General features: G+C 45.3%; 1 protein-coding gene across 19 annotated transcripts in view; it reads right to left on the reverse strand.

Moving 5' to 3' along the window:
• Nucleotides 1-18,685, reverse strand: part of BCAS1 (brain enriched myelin associated protein 1) — a 210,741-nt gene that overhangs the window by 112,487 nt on the left and 79,569 nt on the right. For 17 of the 19 annotated variants that reach the window (XM_073580628.1, XM_073580642.1, XM_073580634.1 and 14 more), the window contains exon 2: nucleotides 7,528-7,609. In XM_073580628.1, coding sequence (XP_073436729.1) covers nucleotides 7,528-7,599 — 72 coding nt within the window. In that variant the 5' untranslated portion in view covers nucleotides 7,600-7,609. Of the gene's footprint in view, nucleotides 1-7,527; nucleotides 7,613-18,685 lie in introns of those variants that run through there. The other 2 variants (XM_073580646.1, XM_073580639.1) reach the window with 1 other exon arrangement.

Here is an 18,685-nt window from a genome sequence, read left to right on the forward strand (position 1 = left end):
AGCCAGCTGGCACGGGAAAGGAGCAGAAGGAGAAAGACGTAGAACTGTTACCTAAGCTTTCATAAGAGAGAGAAAGATCAGTACGGAACAAAGGAGTAGGAGAACAGAGAGGAGACGTCGGTTGGAAGAGGAACCCTGCCTATAGGTTCTCAGCGCAAGGCCGGGGCCCGGTCCCCGCGGTTGTATGGACACTTATGGTTCTGCAGCAGACACCGGTGGAGTAGTTGGCTGTAAATGCACTACTCCCATCTAAGACTTGGGGCACAACGGCAACTGATTAGAGAGCCAGGACTCCGGAGAAGGGAGTTCCCGAGAGAGGCTACAGCTGTCTGCCATGCGAGTAGAGTTGTTAGGAACATCTGACAGGAGGAACTTCAGAGTACCACGTACTGGAGATCTTCACACCTTAAGGCGCAATAGAGGAGTCGTTCAGGAAAGGTACATGTTGGCGGAGTGTTGGAGAGGAGAATCCTGACTTGCCCGGGAGGTTGATTGAGTCTCTGCCCCGGAGGACACAGAATGGAGGCAGGCACCAGTGTGTACCACAGACTGTGAGTAAAGCTTTGGAACTGCAAGCCCTGGTGTCTTCCATTCATTTGTGCGCTAACACCGTCAGCACCGCTATATCTGGGTTCCCTTTTCTTCACACCACCTGTACCTATTCTCATCTATTGCAATTACACTGCCCTGGGGTTACAGCTTCACCTGTGGGGAGCTACACCATCTATGCTGCAACACACCATCAGCCCCAGAGTATCTGCACACAGCGTTGGCTTAACAACTTGCTTGCCAAACGCCACAGGTGGCGTCACGAACAATTCCATTCCATTAACCACAAACCCCCATTGATTTGGGCGCCCAGGGCCACGGACTGGGTCACCGCCGCTGTGACACATCCCACTGACACCGGCCCGATACCCCACTGCCCTGGGAGGGCGACCCACACACAGGGCTCCACTCCATACACCTCATACACACAGGACTCCATACACCTCGAACACACAGGGCTCCGCTCCATCCACCCTGTAAACCCCTCCTGACCCCACGCATAAACTTACCTTCATCCAGTACCATGACAACCAGCACACAGACAGCAGCATCCTGCACACACTGAGACCCCTGTTCATGTGACCCCCTGACTCCTCCCCCTCCTGTGACCTCATCACAGGTCCTGTGCAGTGTGTGCATACAGAACAGCCAATGCCATCGCCGCTCCTGAATGCGCGCCTTCCCCCTGCCTTAGGCAGTGAAACATGTGGTGCACCGCTGGCTGCAGATGCCTGCCTCAGGGGCTGGTGTTTGAGACCTCTGGGCTAGAGGGACTCTAACCCTGTGCCCTTGGCGCAGAGTCCTGTGTCTTTGCACTAGCGCTCCCCTGCCGAGTCCTGTGAGGATAAACAGGCTCTGGCACTTATTCCAGCAGCTCTGTGAGGTAACAGAGTTCACTCCGGTACACACCGGGTCAGCGGTTAACCCGCCGGTGTTTAGTTAGTGATCCGCCATTACTGAGCAGTAGTTGTCCATCTCTGCACGGTGGACCCCGGGTTGCAATCGCACTTCCTTATATTTTATATTTAGTGCGATCCGCAAACCTAACATGCATACCATATACCGTACACATTACCTATGTGTTTATTAAAAGGTACACTGCACTAATGACAGTTCTTATCTAGATCTCTCAACTCCTTACTGGGCTAGCATGGACTAAATTGGCGCAAATCACTCCACTTAACAAGTGGCAAAAAACTCCCTGGTTTTCACCCTTTCACCTTATACAGGTTGTGGTCTTTGCTGTATAAGCCCCTGGGTTGGATCCACGGAGTAGCTACTGCTGGTGGAGCAAGTTCATAGTAAAATAGTCAGCAAACAGGTTAGTACCCGAGGGATGAAGACAATGACATATTCAATAGATGGAATGTGGTCAGGAGGATAAGTTCAGCAGATCAGACAGAGACATAAAGTAAAAGAAATGTCAAACAGTTCCACGTCAAGTCTATTAAAGACTTATGGTTTCAGAAACCTTATCCCCCGGCAGCAGTTTGCTTAAAAAAAAAAAAACTACTCTTTCCTCACCCTCCTCATCTATTCTTTTCTCACCCTCCTCAGGTACAGTGCTGAGTTTCTGCTGGTGCTCATGTGGTTTGTTACTGTTTGCAACTCTAATGTCACATTAACAGTGTTGCCAATCCATGAGCTCAGTGGCTCATGTCCAACTTCGGCAGAGCCATTGAACTTTTGTTATTGGCTGCAGCATTGTTAATGTGACAGTCAGAAAGGGACCTCAAAAGAAAAATTAACTTTGCAGGAAGTACAGGGATTGGACTGTGATAAAGTTTCTCTGATGAAGCCCCTTCAGACTGTTTGGGTGTTTGGGATATGTGGAAAAATGATTGTACAGAGAAAAATCGGTGAGTGCTATCATGAGCCGTGTGTGATACCAACAGTAAAGTATCCTGAGATCATTCATGTGTGGGGGGTTTTCATACATGGAGAGGGGCTCACTCATAATTTTATCTAAGAACACTGAGATGAATAAAGAATGGGATCTAAACCTCATCCAAGAGAAACATCTCCCAACCATCCAGGAGCAATTTGATGATGAAGATGTCTTTTCCAGCATAATGGAGACCATGTCACAAGCCAAAAGTGCTAATTTAATGGCTCAGTGAGCAAAACACTGACATTTTGGGTCCATGGCCAGGAAACTGCCCAGATCTCTATCCTATTAGGAACCTGTGGCCAATCCTCAAACAGTGGGAGGCCAAACATAGCACAGAAATTGTGAGGGGCAGCATGGTAGCTTAGGGTACCGTTACACCTAGCAATGCACCAGCGATCCCGACCAGCGATATGACGCGGTCAGGATCACTGGTGAATCACTAGGTGGTCGCTAGTGAGCTGCCACACAGGCAGATCTCACTAGCGACATCGCTGGGGACGGGGATCGCTACTTACCTGTCAGACGCGGCGATCCTGCGTCCTCCCGCCCGGCTCCACGCGTCGCTCGTCGTCACAGCAAGAAGCGCCGCAGGAAGTGGCCGACGAGAAATGATCCAGCAGCTTCTTGCGTGATCAGCGATAACCAGCGGGGGAGCGGGTCGGAGGTAAGTATCAGACACAGCGATATTGCTAGCAATATCGCTGCAACGTCACAAAATCGGTGACTTTACAGCGATATTGCTAGCGATATCGCAGTGTGTAACGGGGGCTTTAGTAGCATACTCAGTGGGGTCCTAGGTTCAAATCCAACCAAGGACAACATCTGCAAGGAGTTTGTATGTTCTCCCTGTGTTTCCTCCAGGTTCTCTTGTGTCCTCCCACACTCCAAAGACATACTGATAGGGAATCTAGATTGTGAGCCCCAGTGGGGACAGTGCTGATGACGTCTGTAAAACACTGTGGAATAAATGGTGCAATATAATTCAGTAAAACAAATAATAAATAAATGATGAGACAAGAGTGGGCATTCATCACTCAGGTCCATTTGGTCCAGAGGGCAGAGACAGACTGCCATATAACTCGTGCGATGATTGCATCCCGACGCCTCTTCTGACCCAAGCTTGATAGCGTGATGTATTTCTTTGCAGCTGTCAAGCTCGGGTCAGGAGAGCTGACAGCCAGGATAAGCTTTACCATGTGATCCATACACAAGTTATATGTCAGTCTGACTCTGCCCAGAAGCTAATATCCAGCTGCCAGGGCAAAGGGCAGAAGTCTTCAAAAATATAGGGCAACTCTGTAGTTATTGAGTCTTTACATAAACTTGATGCATTGGTGAATTAAATTTTAAAAACATATGAAATGCAGATAATTGTAAAGATATAACAACATTGGAGCAGAAAACTGTGAAAACTCAAAATTTTCACAACTTTTGGCCATGACTGTATAAAAAAACACTAATTAAAATGACTAAATAGCTAATTTGCCATCACATGTCACAGTAAGAGGAGTAGAGGGCTTGGCTGGACGTTGTTTTGCAAAATTGCGCCACCCAGAGGTGATGCCATTTCCCAGTCCCAAAGTAAGTGTCGACCACAGAATCAAAGCACTAACGCTTGATAACAGATGGAGCTGGAGTAAGGTCAGGCATATATGCTACAAAAGTTTTCCTTTAATTACATGTCATAATATAAAAATGTAAAAAAAGGATACATGACCCTTATATTGACCGTATATTGGTCGGGTGCATCATACAGTACATACTACCAGTGTAAAGGTTACGCGCTGCCTTAAGGCGAGGAGTGAAGAACGGCGACGCCTGTCATGCTCATACAGTGACTAATCCAACAATACATTGTAATTGTCCTCCTCAACACATTCAATAAAAAAACCTTACTGGGAACCAGACAAACAAGATTCCATGCTCATCATTATAATATATTTTAATGCTAGAAATGCATATACTGTATATGGATAATGGCCAGATTACATAATTAAAATATGTATCGACCTCTGAATGGAAGTTTTTAGGTGACATAAAATATGGAGTCATTGTGTATACACTGAACATTAAACTATTTATCTGCTACTAATCCTGAGTTACATCCTGTATTATACTCCAGAGCTGCACTCACTATTCTGCTGGTGGAGTCACTGTGTACATACATTACATTACTTATCCTGTACTAATCCTGAACTACATCCTGAGATATACTCCAGAGCTGCACTCACTATTCTGCTGGTGGAGTCACGGTGTACATACATTACATTACTTATCCTGTACTGATCCTGAGATACATCCTGTATTAGGCTGAGTTCACACGTGACTTTTTTTTGCGTTTCCACGGCGGTTTAAACCGCTCGATTTTGCCGCGAAAACGTGAAAAATAAGCATCCCATGCATTCCTATGGGATTCCGCAAAGCTGTGCTAATGCTGCGGTTTTTACCGCGGCGGAATCGCTTCGCGGCAAAAAAAACGCAGCATGCTCATTAATTTTGCGGAATCGTGGCAATCCCGCACCCATAGGAATGCATTGTTCCGCTTACTTCCCGCATGTGACTGTTCACACCATGCGAAAAGTAAGCAGAACAATTGCGGATGGTACCCACGGTCCGGAGGAGAGGAGACTGTCCTCCGGGCTTTGGGTACCATATCCCTGTAAAAAATAGAATTTAAAATAAAAAATGGTGTTATTCTTACCTTCCGATGTCCCACGCAGCCTTCCCGCCTCTCTCCACGCTCCCGTTCCCAGTAATCCTTTGCGAAAATGCCCACGATGGCGTCCGTTCTTGCGGGATCGCGAAGTCTCGCGGTCATTAGCGCGACGTCATCGTGAATTACCACGAAATATCGCGATCCCGCGAGAACGGACGTCATCGCGGGCATTTTCGCAAAGGATTACTGGGAACGGGAGTGTGGAGAGAGGCGGGAAGGCTGCGCGGGACGCCGGAAGGTAAGAATAACACCATTTTTTATTTTCTTTTATTATTTTTTACATTTTATCTTTTACTACTGATGCTGCATAGGCGGCCTCAGTAGTAAAAAGTTGGTCACACTTGTCAAACACTATGTTTGACGAGTGTGACCAACCTGTCAATCAGTTCTCCAAGCAATGCTACAGATTGCTTGGAAAACGCTAGCATTTTGCAAGCTAATTACGCTTGCAAAATGCTAGCTTTTCCGTGGGAAAATAGCGGGAATTTAAAATGCGATTTGTCCCACGGAATGGAATTCCGGAACTCTCGTGGTAATTTCCGCGAGAGTTCCGCTACGTGTGAACTTAGCGTTATACTCCACAGCTGGATAGATAATATATTGTATGTACACTGTGTGAGGTGTTGTATTCATCAAGACTGGTGTTTGTGCGAGGAAAACATTTTGAAATTACCGTACTTATACAGTGCCTTGCGAAAGTATCCGGCACCCTGGAACTTTTCAACCTTTTCCCATATATCATGCTTCAAACATAAAGATACCAAATGTAAATTTTTGGTGAACAATTAACAACAAGTGGGACACAATTGTGGAGTTGAATGAAATTTACTGGTTATTTTAAATTTTTGTGGAAAAAAACCTAAAAAGTGGAACGTGCAATATTATTCGGCCCTTTACGTTCAGTACAGCAAACTCACTCCAGAAGTTCATTGGGGATCCCTGAATGATCCAATGTTGTCCTAAATGACTAATGATGATAAATATAATCCACCTGTGTGTAATCAAGTCTCTGTATAAATGCACCTGCTCTGTGATAGTCTCAAGGTTCTGTTTGAAGCACAGAGAGCATTATAAAGACCAAAGAACACAACAGGCAGGTCCGTGATACTGTTGTGGAGAAGTTTAAAGCCGGATTTGGATACAAAATGATTTCCAAAACTTTAAACATTCCAAGGAGCACTGTGCAAGCCATCATATTGAAATGGAAGGAGCATCATACCACTGAAAATCTACCAAGACCCGGCCGTCCCTTTAAACTTTCATCTCAAACAAGGAGAAGACTGATCAGAGATGCAGCCAAGAGGCCCATGATCACTCTGGATGAACTGCAGAGATCTACAGCTGAGGTAGGACAGTCTGTCCATAAGACAACAATCAGTCATACACTGCACAAATCTGGCCTTTATGGAAGAGTGGCAAGAAGAAAGCCATTTCTTAAATATATCAATAAAAAGTGTCATTTAAAGTGTGCAACAAGCCACCTGGGAGACACACCAAACATGTGGAAGAAGGTGCTCTGGTCAGATGAAACCAAAATTCAACTTTTTGGCAACAATGCCAAACGATATATTTGGCGTAAAGGCAACACAGCTAATCACTCTGAACACAGCATCACCACTGTCAAATATGATGGTGGCAGCATCATGGTTTGGGCCTGCTTTTCTTCAGCAGGGACAGGGAAGATGGCTAAAATTGATGGGAAGATGGATGGAGCCAAATACAGGACTATTCTTGAAGAAAACCTGTTGGAGTCTGCAAAAGACCTGAGACTGGGACGGAGATTTGTCTTCCAACAAGACAATGATCCCAAACATAAAGCAAAATCTACAATGGAATGGTTCACAAATAAACGTATCCAGGTGTTAGAATGGCCAAGTCAAAGTCCAGACCTGAATCCAATAGAGAATTTGTTGAAAGAGCTGAAAACTGCTGTTCACAAACGATCTCCATCCAACCTCACTGAGCTCGAGCTGTTTGCCAAGGAAGAATGGGCAAGAATTTCAGTCTCTCGATGTACAAAACTGATAGGGACATCCCCGAAGCAACTTGCAGCTGTAATCGCAGCAAAAGGTGGCGCAACAAAGTATTAAGTTAAAAAGGCCGAATAATATTGCACGCCCCACTTTTCAGTTTTTGAATTTCCACAAAAGTTAAAAATAACCAATAAATTTCATTCAACTTCACAATTGTGTCCCACTTGTTGTTGAATCTTCACCAAAAATTTACATTTGGTATCTTTATGTTTGAAGCATGATATGTGGGAAAAGGTTGAAAAGTTCCAGGGGGCCGAATACTTTGTCAAGGCACTGTATTTGTGGTTTTATTGGAGATAAATGGTAACTTTAGATTCACAGTAATATACACTTTGTACCTCTGGATTACTTTCTTTAATGGGTCCTTCTTGCTCCTCTTCATACTCTGAGCTGCTCACTGCATTTCCCATGATGAGAAATCTGCTGAGAGAACAAATTCACATTTACGACTGCGCTTTATGGGGATTTATTCTGCATGTGACTGTAATTGAGGGGAACAGTGGAGTCCATCACATTGTACATAGTGCACTACCTGCAAGCTGCGCATCATCGGGCAGGAGGAGCTGAGCAGACTGATCTCTACAATCAGGGCTGCCATCAGGGCATTACTGCCCTTACTGCTGTATGGGACCCGGTGAGCAGACTGATCTCTACAGTAGTTAGAAGATTCTGTCTAACTTGTGTTATAATTATTGAAACCCCTGCATATTATGGGCTTAGCAGCCAACTGGATGATCCTAATCAGTGATTGACAGTCTTCCTTTATAAGTGTGGATACAGAGATGTCTGTCAATCACTGATTAAATCTGCCCCTTGGACTCCTAAGCTACAAATGAGTAGAAATTTTGAGGATTGAAAGTTAGACTAAATCGTCTTCCATAAAATTATTTATTAATATGCGCATCTCATCCTTTATAACATGCTGCATATAGATTGTACAAAAGCTTAGACTGGCCAACAGGAGAATCCTCCAGTGGGCCTCTTGCAGGAGTGAGCCATCACCCTCAAATATGAGCAGTACTTGGCACAATATAGTTGAAAGTCAGAATCTTATTCATTTAGCAATCTACCCAGTTCATAGTTACATACATTTGTGATTGAGGTTAATTTGCATTTGCGTATTACTGAAAGGTGGGGGCCTGGTGTTGGTTACTGGTGGGCACTTGGCTCCCTAGTCCGACACTGATTTTACAGCATTCCCATGCTGACAGGTCCCATTTAGGCTATGTGCACACGGTGCGGACTCACCCGCGGATTTTTCCACGTGGGTTTTGCAAAATCCGCAGGTCAAAAGACCTGCGGTTTTGCCCTGCGGTTTATCACCTCCACAATGGAGGAGATGGCAAACCGCAGCGGAATCCGCAGAAAAGAATGACATGTCAATTCTTTCTGCGGATTTGAAACCGCAGCAAAAACCGCGCAGAAAAATCTGCACCGTCTGCACAGCGGTTTCAATTTTCCATAGGCTAGAATGGTACTGTACATCACCTGCAGTTCTGCTGCGGATCCGCAGGTCCAAATCCGCTGCGGATCTGCAGCAGAATCCGCACCGTGTGCACATAGCCTTAAGTTCTTGATCCTTTATTGTGTGCTGCTGCAACATCCTTCTTCCCTTGTGTTATACAGCTGGCATCTGCCTGTAACACAAGTGACTGGAGCGAGCTCTGATCGCTGCTCTTTAGTAATTTAGATGCCATTGTCAATCGATGAATGACTGGGTTGCCAGTGCACAAATGAACCCAAAAAATATTATGAGCAAAAGCATCAGCTCCCTCACACAGCGCAGTTCCATTGACAAAAAAATAATTCTGCTTTTCTATCACTAAGGGACTCTTTAAATGGAATCTGCAAACTAGTCTAGCAAAATCTGCGTTCCAGGAGGCAAATAGCGCTCCGTCCCTCCCAAGTCACTCAGTTTGGCTAAGTAGTACTGTACAACCACATATGGGATATTGCCACGTTCAGTAGAAATTGTGGGATAAATTCTGGTGCCATTTTTACCCATTTCTCTGTATGAAAATGTAAAACTTGGGGCTAACCCACAATCTTGGTGGTAAAAATGTTAATTATTTTTATCTTCATTGCCCAATGGTATAAAAGTCTGTGACACACCTGTGGTGTCAATATGATCACTGCACCCCTAGATAAATTCATTGAGAGGTTTAGTTTGTAAAATGGGGTAACTTATGGGGGGGTTCTGCTGTGTTGGCAACTCAGGGGCTCTGCCAATGTAACATGGCACTCTCATGGCACATTCTGCACAGTAATATGGGGTTTCTTCCCTTCCAAACTTTGCACTGTGCCTCAAAAGTAGTTTTTGATGACATATGGGGTATCAGTAAACTCAGGAGAAGTTGCACAACAAATTTTGGGGTTCAATTTTTCCTCTCACCTTTGTGAAAATACAAAATTTGGAGCTAAAAAAGATTTTTGCGGGAAAAATGTGATTATTTTTTTATTTTTACGGCTTAACATTATAAACTTCTTCGAAGCACCTGGAGTTTCAAGGTGTTCAATACACATCTAGATAAATTCCCAAAGTGGTCTAGTTTCCAAAATGTTGTCATTTTTGGGAGTTTCCACTGTTTAGGCACATTAGGGTCTCTCCAAACGTTACGTGGCGTCCACTAATTATTCCAGCAAATTTTGCATTCAAAAAGTCAAATGGCGCTCCTTTACTTCCAAACCCTGTCGTGCATCCAAACAGTTGTTTTCATCTACATATTGGGTATCGGCATGCTCAGGAGAAATTGCACAACAAATTGTATGGAGCAATTTCTCCTCTTACCCTTGTGAAAATACAAAATTTGGAGCTAAAAAAGACTTATCTGGGAAAAATTTGATTTCTTTTATTTTCACAGCGCTACGTTATAAACTTCTGTGAAGCACCTGTGGGTTCAAGGTGCTCAATACAGATCTAGCTAAGCTCCCTAAGGGGGGTCTAGTTTGCAAAATGGTGCCAGTTGTTGGGGGTTTCCACTGTCTAGGAAGATCATGCGAGTGGCGGTAGTGTATCGTCCCCCCGGCCCCTCCCATCAGTTCCTGGATCATTTTGCCACTTGGCTTCCACATTTTCTCTCCTGTGACATCCCTACCCTCATCATGGGCGATTTCAACATCCCCATTGCTCTTCCCCTCTCCCCATCTGCTACTCACCTTTTATCTCTAACCTCCTTGTTTGGCATTTCGCAGATTACTAATACTCCAAAGCATGAAGACGGAAACTCCCTCGATTTGGTCTTCTCTCGGCTTTGTGCAGTGGATGATTTCACAAACTCTCCTCTCCCGCTCTCTGATCACAACCTTCTTTCATTCTCTATCAAGAACTGCCAGGCCACTCAGGTCACCCCCACTGTCCATACTTATAGAAACATACAGGCCATTAACACCCAGAAACTTACGATGAACTTGCAGTCTTCATTGGCCCCTATATCCTCCCTCTCATGTCCTGATTCTGCACTGAAGCATTACAATGAAACACTTCAAACTGCCCTGGATGATTTTGCACCTCCTATACATAAAACAACACAACAAAGACAGCGACAACCCTGGCACACCCTGCAAACACGTTTCCTGCAGCAGTGCTCCAGGTGTGCTGAACGTCTATGGAGAAAATCCAATCTACACGAAGATTTCATCCATTATAAGTTCATGCTTAGAACATACAACACTGCCCTTCACCTCTCCAAACAAACCTATTTCAACACCCTCATCACCTCACTGTCCAATAACCCGAAACGTCTTTGACACTTTTCATTCCCTGCTCAACCCAAGAGTGCAGGCCCCAACCACAGAGCTTCGAGCTGACGATCTGGCCAATTACTTCAAAGAAGAAATTGACCAGATGTGACAGGAAATTATCTCCCAATCATCTCGTACCATGCACTGTCCTCCCTCCCCCACTGCATCTAGCTCACTCTCTGATTTTGAACCAGTCACAGAAGAAGAGGTAAGCAGGCTCCTTACATCTTCTCGCCCAACCACGTGCACCAGTGACCCATTTCCGTCACATCTGCTCCAGTCCCTTTCCCCTGCTGTCACCCCTCACCTAACTAAAATATTTAACCTCTCTCTCTCTTCTGGCATCTTTCCCTCCTTATTTAATCATGCCATCATACATCCAATACGTAAAAAACGATCCCTCGACCAAAACTGTGCCGCTAACTATAGACCTGTCTCTAATCTTCCCTTCATCTCTAAACTCCTGGAACGCCTGGTCCACTCCCGTCTGATCCGCTATCTCTCCGATAACTCTCTTCTCGACCCTCTCCAAACTGGTTTCTGCTCTCTACACTCTACTGAAACTGCTCTCACTAAAGTCTCTAATGATCTACTAACAGCTAAATCTAACGGTCACTACTCCATGCTAATTCTCTTGGATCTCTCTGCAGCATTCGACACAGTGGATCATCAGCTCCTCCTCACTATGCTCCGCTCCATCGGCATCATGGACACCGTTCTCTCCTTGTTTTCCTCCTATCTCTCTGACCGCTCCTTTACTGGATCTTTTGCTGGCTCCTCCTCCTCTCATCTTCCCCTTACTGTTGGGGTTCCTCAAGGATCGGTTCTAGGCCCCCTCCTCTTCTCCTTGTACATGGCCCCTATTGGTCAAACAATCAGTAGATTTGGTTTCCAGTACCATCTCTATGCTGATGACACCCAATTATACACTTCTTCTCCTGACATCATGCCAGCCTTTCTAGAAAACACCGGCGATTGTCTAAACGCTGTGTCTAACATCATGTCCTCACTATATCTGAAACTGAACCTGTCAAAGACTGAACTCCTTGTGTTTCCTCCCTCAACTAATGCACCTATACCCGACACTGCCATTTCCGTGTGTGGTTCCACTATTACTCCCCAGCAACATGCCCGCTGTCTTGGGGTCATACTTGACTCCGAGCTTTCATTCACCCCCCACATCCAATCACTGGCTCGCTCTTGTTATCTGTATCTCAAAAACATTTCTAGAATTCGACCTTTTCTTACCTTTGACTCTGCAAAAATTCTTACTGTTTCTCGTATTCATTCTCGTCTGGACTACTGTAACTCTCTTCTAATCGGTCTCCCTCTTACCAAACTTTACCCCCTCAAATCTGTCTTGAATGCTGCAGCCAGGATCATATTCCTCGCCAATCGTTACACCGACGCATCTACCTTGTGCCAGTCCTTACACTGGCTACCCATCCACTCCAGAATCCAGTACAAACTTATTGCCCTCACCCACAAAGCACTCCATGGCTCAGCACCACCCTACATCTCCTCCCTTGTTTCAGTCTACCACCCTACCCGTGCCCTCCATTCTGCTGATGACCTGAGGTTAGCATCCTCGATAATCAGAACCTCCCACTCCCGTCTCCAAGACTATACACGTGCTGCGCTAATTGTTTGGAATGCACTTCCCAGGTCAATACGAGTAGTCCCCAATCCTTACAATTTTAAGCGTGCCCTGAAAACTCATTTATTCAGACTGGCCTACCGCCTCAACACATTAACCTAACTATCCCTGTGTGGCACAGTCAAAAGTTTTACCATAACCAGGTTCCCTGTATCATGTTCCCACATGCTTTATGCATCTATTAGCCCTCTGTGTCCCTTCTGTTACACACTTAACATTATGGCTGGTCCAAACAATCAGGGCAATTGTTACCACCCACCTTTCGTGTCTCCCCTTTTTCCCTCATAGATTGTAAGCTTGCAAGCAGGGCCCTCATTCCTCTTGGTATCTGTTATGATCTATGTGATTATTGTTATGCTGTAATGTCTATCAACTGTACAAGTCCCCTCTGAAATGTAAAGTGCTACGGAATATGTCGGCGCTATAGAAATAACATTTATTATTATTATTATTATTATTATTATTATTATTATTATTATTACAGGGATTCTCCAAAAATGACATGGCATCCACTTATTATGCAAGCAAATTTTACATTCAAAAAATGAAATGGCGCTCCTTCCCTTCCAAGCCCTGCCATTTGCCCAAACAGTAGATTTCCCCCACATATGGGGTATCAGCATGCTTAGGAGAAATTGCACTACAAATTGTATGGTCCATTTTCTAGTTACCCTTGCATAAGTTAAAAAATTTACGGTAGGTCTAAAGGAAAATTTTTGTGAAAGAAAAGTAAATGTTTATTTTTTCTTTCCACATTCCAAAAATTCCTGTGAAGCACCTGGAGGGTTAATAAACTTCTTGAATGTGGTTTTGTGTGCCTTGAGGGGTGCAGTTTTTATAGCGGTGTCACTTTTGGGTATTTTCTGTAATATAGGCAACTCAAAGTCACTTCAAATGTGAGGTGGTCCCTAAAAAATGGTTTTGCAAATTTTGTTGTAAAAATGAGAAATTACTGGTCAACTTTTAACCCTTATAATGTCCTAATAAAAAAAATTATGTTCAAAAATTGTGCTGATATTTAGTAGACATGTTGGAAATGTTATTTATTAACTATTTTGTGCGATATGGCTCTCTGATTTAAAGTTTTGAAAATTTCAAAATTTTCAGAATTTTTGCCAAAGTTTTGTTTGTTTTTTTTCACAAAAAATGTAAGTCATATGAAAGAAATTTTACCACTATCATGAAATACAACGTGTCACGAGAAAATTCATATCTCAGAACCAGTGGGATCCAATGAAGATTTCCATAGTTATGACCTCATGAAGTGACAGTGGTCAGAATTGTAAAAACTGGCCTGGTCATGAATGTGAAAACAGGCTTCGGAGTGAAGGGGTTAAAGACACGGAGGGGCTGGGTCACAGTGTTGGGCGTGGAATGTAGTTGGGGTTGCCACTGTTTCAGGAGGAGGGCAGCCCTGTTTTTTCTGATTCAGGATTACTCAAACTGCATTCCTCAAGGGCCGCAAACAGGTCAGGTATTCAGGATTTCCTTGTATTGCACAGGTGATAAGAGGGGAAATGCATGCAGGAAAGAAACACAGAAAAAGACTTTTCGGAGGAGATGGTTATTGCGTCGTGTGTGGTTTGGACACCTGCAGAAAAAGAAGCAGTAAAAAAACCACAGCATTTATGCTATGTGTGAATATGGCCTCGGCATTACATTTTTATGGGTTCAATAAAGAAAAAATGATGACGCCATTTTTTAACTCAATTTACCGATCACCATAAACAACAATCTGATGGCTGTGTTGTGCGAGTTGTTGCAATTACAGGGACACCAAATATGTCTATTACTTGCTGATTTGGCATGTTTATTGATTTTAAAAAAATGTACATTAAAAATAAAATTTTTGTTATTGTTTTCCATTTTTTTTTAGAAATTTTATAGAAAGAAAAATATCTCCTATTGTCTCTCTAGAATACAGGGATATAGAAATACACTGCTGTGTTCAAATTTATCTGTGCGTACCACAATAATCTGCCTTTTGGTTTGGTGGCTGCAGCGCAGATTTAAGTGGAGAAAATCTTCCCACATCTGTCAGTTGCAGGCTGTGGCTCATAGTGTTAAGCCCCCGTTACACACTGCGATATCGCTAGCAATATCGCTGTATCGTCACCGATTTTGTGACGTTGCAGCGATATTGCTAGCGATATCACCAGTGGCGGATTAAGTGGACTATGGGCCCGGGGCTGTTCATAAAACCTGGGCCCCTGTACCCCCCTTCCCACCTGAGCGCTGCGGTCCCCGTGCGGGAATTGACAGCCGTACGGACCGCAGCACTTGGTTTGCTGCGGGTCCATACGGAAAACCCGCCACCATTCCACCACGTGTGGACATGGCCTAAAAAGACGTTGCACATAAGCTGTAGGCCTACGGCCAATACGCACAAAATCGCCCAACGTGATCCTGGCCATAGGGGATCCACTTTAATGTCCCCACTTTAATTTGAAGTCCCCTTACTTCATCCATTGCAGTCCCCTATCACCCACTCACTTCATCTGCAGTGCCGCTTCATCATTTGCAGCCCCTTATCCCCCCTTCCATTTCATCATGTGCAGTCCCCTTCCCCCCAACTTCATGTGCAGCCCCACTCCCCCATCATCATGTGCAGTTAATTTTACCCCCACATCATGTTCAGTCCCCCTTACCCCCACTTCATGTGCAGTGCCCCTTACCCCCAATTCATCATGTGCAGTCCCCCTTACCCCCAATTCATCATGTGCAGTTCCCCTTACCCCCAATTCATCATGTGCAGTTCCCCTTACCCCCAATTCATCATGTTCAGTCCCTCTTACCCCCAATTCATCATGTTCAGTCCCACTTACCCCTTAATTAATCATGTGCAGTTCCCCTTACCCCCAATTCATCATGTTCAGTCCCACTTACCCCTTAATTCATCATGTGCAGTCCCACTTACCCCTTAATTCATCATGTTCAGTCCCACTTACCCCTTAATTCATCATGTGCAGTCCCACTTACCCCTATCATGTGCAGTCCCACTTACCCCTTAATTCATCATGTGCAGTTCCACTCACCCCCCACTTCATCATGTGCAGCCCCACTCACCCCCCCTTCATCATGTGAAGCCCCCACTCATCCCCCCTTCATCATGTGAAGCCCCCACTCATCCCCCCTTCATCCTGTGAAGCCCCCACTCACCCCCTTCATCCTGTACAACCCCAGTCACCCCCCTTCATCATATACAGCCCCCAGTCACCCCCCGTCATCATATACAGCCCCCACTCACCCCCCCTTCATCATATACAGCCCCCAGTCACCCCCCCTTCATCATATACAGGCCCCAGTCACCCCCCCTTCATCATATACAGCCCCCAGTCACCCCCCCTTCATCATATACAGCCCCCAGTCACCCCCCTTCATCATATACAGGCCCCCAGTCACCCCCCCGTCATCATATACAGCCCCCAGTCACCCCCCCCTTCATTGTGTACAGCCCCCACTCACCCCCTCCCCCATTTAATTCATTTTATAAATGAAAAAAAATAAAAAAAGTTCCCCATACTTACCTCACAGCCGGCTCGCTCCACAGCAGCGCCTCTGCTTTCAGCATCCTCCGGGACATGTCGGCGCGTGCACGATGATGTCATCGCGCACGCCCGACATCTGACCCGGAAGTACAGCCGGAGGGAGCCGGAGCTGAGCAGCCGTCAAGGTGACGACCGTGCACAGCTCCCGGCCCCTCATAGAATGTGACGCGGGCGGCTGTCTGCTGCCGTGCGTCACAGCACAGGGCACGGCCGGCCCTGTACAGGTGCTGGGGGAGCGGTCCGGGTGGCATTTGCCTCTCTGCCACCCGGCCCAGCCCGCCCCTGCCCCTGGGCCCCCAAAAAACCTTGGGCCCGGGGCGACCGCCCCATCCGCCCCTATTAAGATCCGCCATTGGATATCGCTACATGTGATACTTACCTGCGACCGGCTCCCCCACTGATTATCGCTGGTCGCGTGAGAAGGTCCTAGATCATTTCTTGCCGGGCGCTTCCTGTGGCGCTGACGAGCGACGCATAGACGCGGGCGGGAGGACGTCAGGATCGCCGCGTCTGACAGGTAAGTAGCGACCCCCGACCCCAGCGATGTCGCTGGTGAGATCTGCCTGTGTGGGAGCTCACTAGCGACCACTTAGCGATGCACCAGCGATCCATATCGCTGTCGGGATCGCTGGTGCATCGCTAAGTGTAACGGTACCCTTAGCTGCTGCCTGCAATGATAGAGGTTGTGGGTTCAATTCTTGAGGAGAACAAATTGCAACAATAGGAATTGTTTATTTAAGTAATTGCATGCAGAGAGATGCTGTCCTTCAGGAGGAGGCGATGCTATGAAGTGATTAATACATTGGGGTGGAAAAAGTGAATGGAAGTTGAGACAAATCCCTCATCTATGGCGACTGCACCCTCAAAACGAGACAGTCCCAATGAATCAGGGATGGTTGAGACCTACTACGCACATGTGCCTTTTGTATAAATCATTCTACATGTTGGGGTCTCTTGGTTACTCTTTTATCATTCACTATATTTTCCGGCTCTTTTATGCACCGTCTGAGTCAGTTTTACAGATCATTTTTCACATCATACGTCAATCTCCACATAACCACAGGCGAATGACAATGTACTTGTGCTTCCTGATGTTGTAAGTCACATCTATTGTATTATTATATTCCCTGAGGCTCTTACAACAAAAATGTCTGCATTTCAGTTTTTTGATTGCTATATCTGATATTTCACCTACCATGATTGATCACCTGTTCTGATTGTTTGGCACCTTAATAGTTACTGTGTATAACTGTTATACTTTCTTATATTATACCATGTTTTTGTGTTCATATTTAGCGTGACGAAGGGTGTGTAACCTAAAATATTGTTCTCACAGGGAAGTATATTCATAAATGTGGTGTTTCTGAGTTTTTGATTTTGCAGAATTTTCTTCACCATTTCTGCACTTGTTAAATAAATTAGGTTACTTTCTCATTGCGTTTTCTAGTGCGTTTTTTACATGCATTTTTATAGTGCTTTTGACACTCCATTTTTTTCTGGGTATGTCATGCTTTATAGAAAGTTGCTTTGTTTTTGATACTTCTTGCTACTTGACTTTATTGATACAGTCATATATGGATTACATGTGTTTTTATTCCCTGTAGATTTTTCACATCTAATGCAAGTGCTTGGGAAAAATCTATTTATATAATTGCCTTGTAATGTTTTCATTTCCTGTTCTGTCCAGATGTCACCGTATACCAGAATTCCAAGTGGAGGAAGTTCACTGACCACCATATTGGGACACCCACATGATGGGTCTCTCAATATGGAAACTGCTGCTGGTACCAACCTATTGTGCGGTACCACCAGCGGAACACCTTCGCACCACCCACACACACATTCACACACACTCCCACGTCTCACACACACTCCCACCCCACACCCTCTCACACACTCATGCTCACTCACTCATGTGCGGTACCATCAGCAGAACGCCGTCGCACTGCGCCTGCGCGTATTCCACGCAGGCGCAGTGAATCATTTGGCTGATCCCGGCGGCAGATGCACGACATGTCTACAGGCAGAGGAAGCCGGTCATATTAAAGGGGTTTTCCCATGAACGAAAGTTATTTTAAAAAATTGTCTGTCTGACCGTGTATGGAGCATACCACATATCTCCTGGGCAGGGGAAGAAGCAAAAGACAATACTGAAATTACAGCAGGGGATCGCAGAGGATCCATTTTGTGAGGTAAAATAATTCACTGACTGATTTTAAACAATATTTTACCTCACAAAATGAATCCTCTGCGATCTCCTGCTGTAATGTCAGTATTGTCTTTTGCTTCCTCCCCTGCCCAGGAGCTGTGGTATGTTCTGTACATGGTCAGACACAGGGGTGAGAGAGACAGAGCACAGGGGGGAGGCAGCGCAAACGGGACTGCACATGAGGGGAGAATACAGCACAGGAAGGAGAGAGGCAGCAGACAAGGGGGATAGCACATGGGGTAGACAGGTCATAGAAGAGAGCACAGACGGGAGAAGTCAGCACACCGGGAAAGAGAGTGGATAGGTGGGTGAGCACACGGGGGAGAGATTCTCAATGCTGC

This window comes from Dendrobates tinctorius, unplaced genomic scaffold (assembly GCF_039654945.1).
Source record: "Dendrobates tinctorius isolate UK_male_01 unplaced genomic scaffold, ASM3965494v1 ptg000065l, whole genome shotgun sequence".
Classification (NCBI taxonomy): domain Eukaryota; kingdom Metazoa; phylum Chordata; class Amphibia; order Anura; family Dendrobatidae; genus Dendrobates; species Dendrobates tinctorius.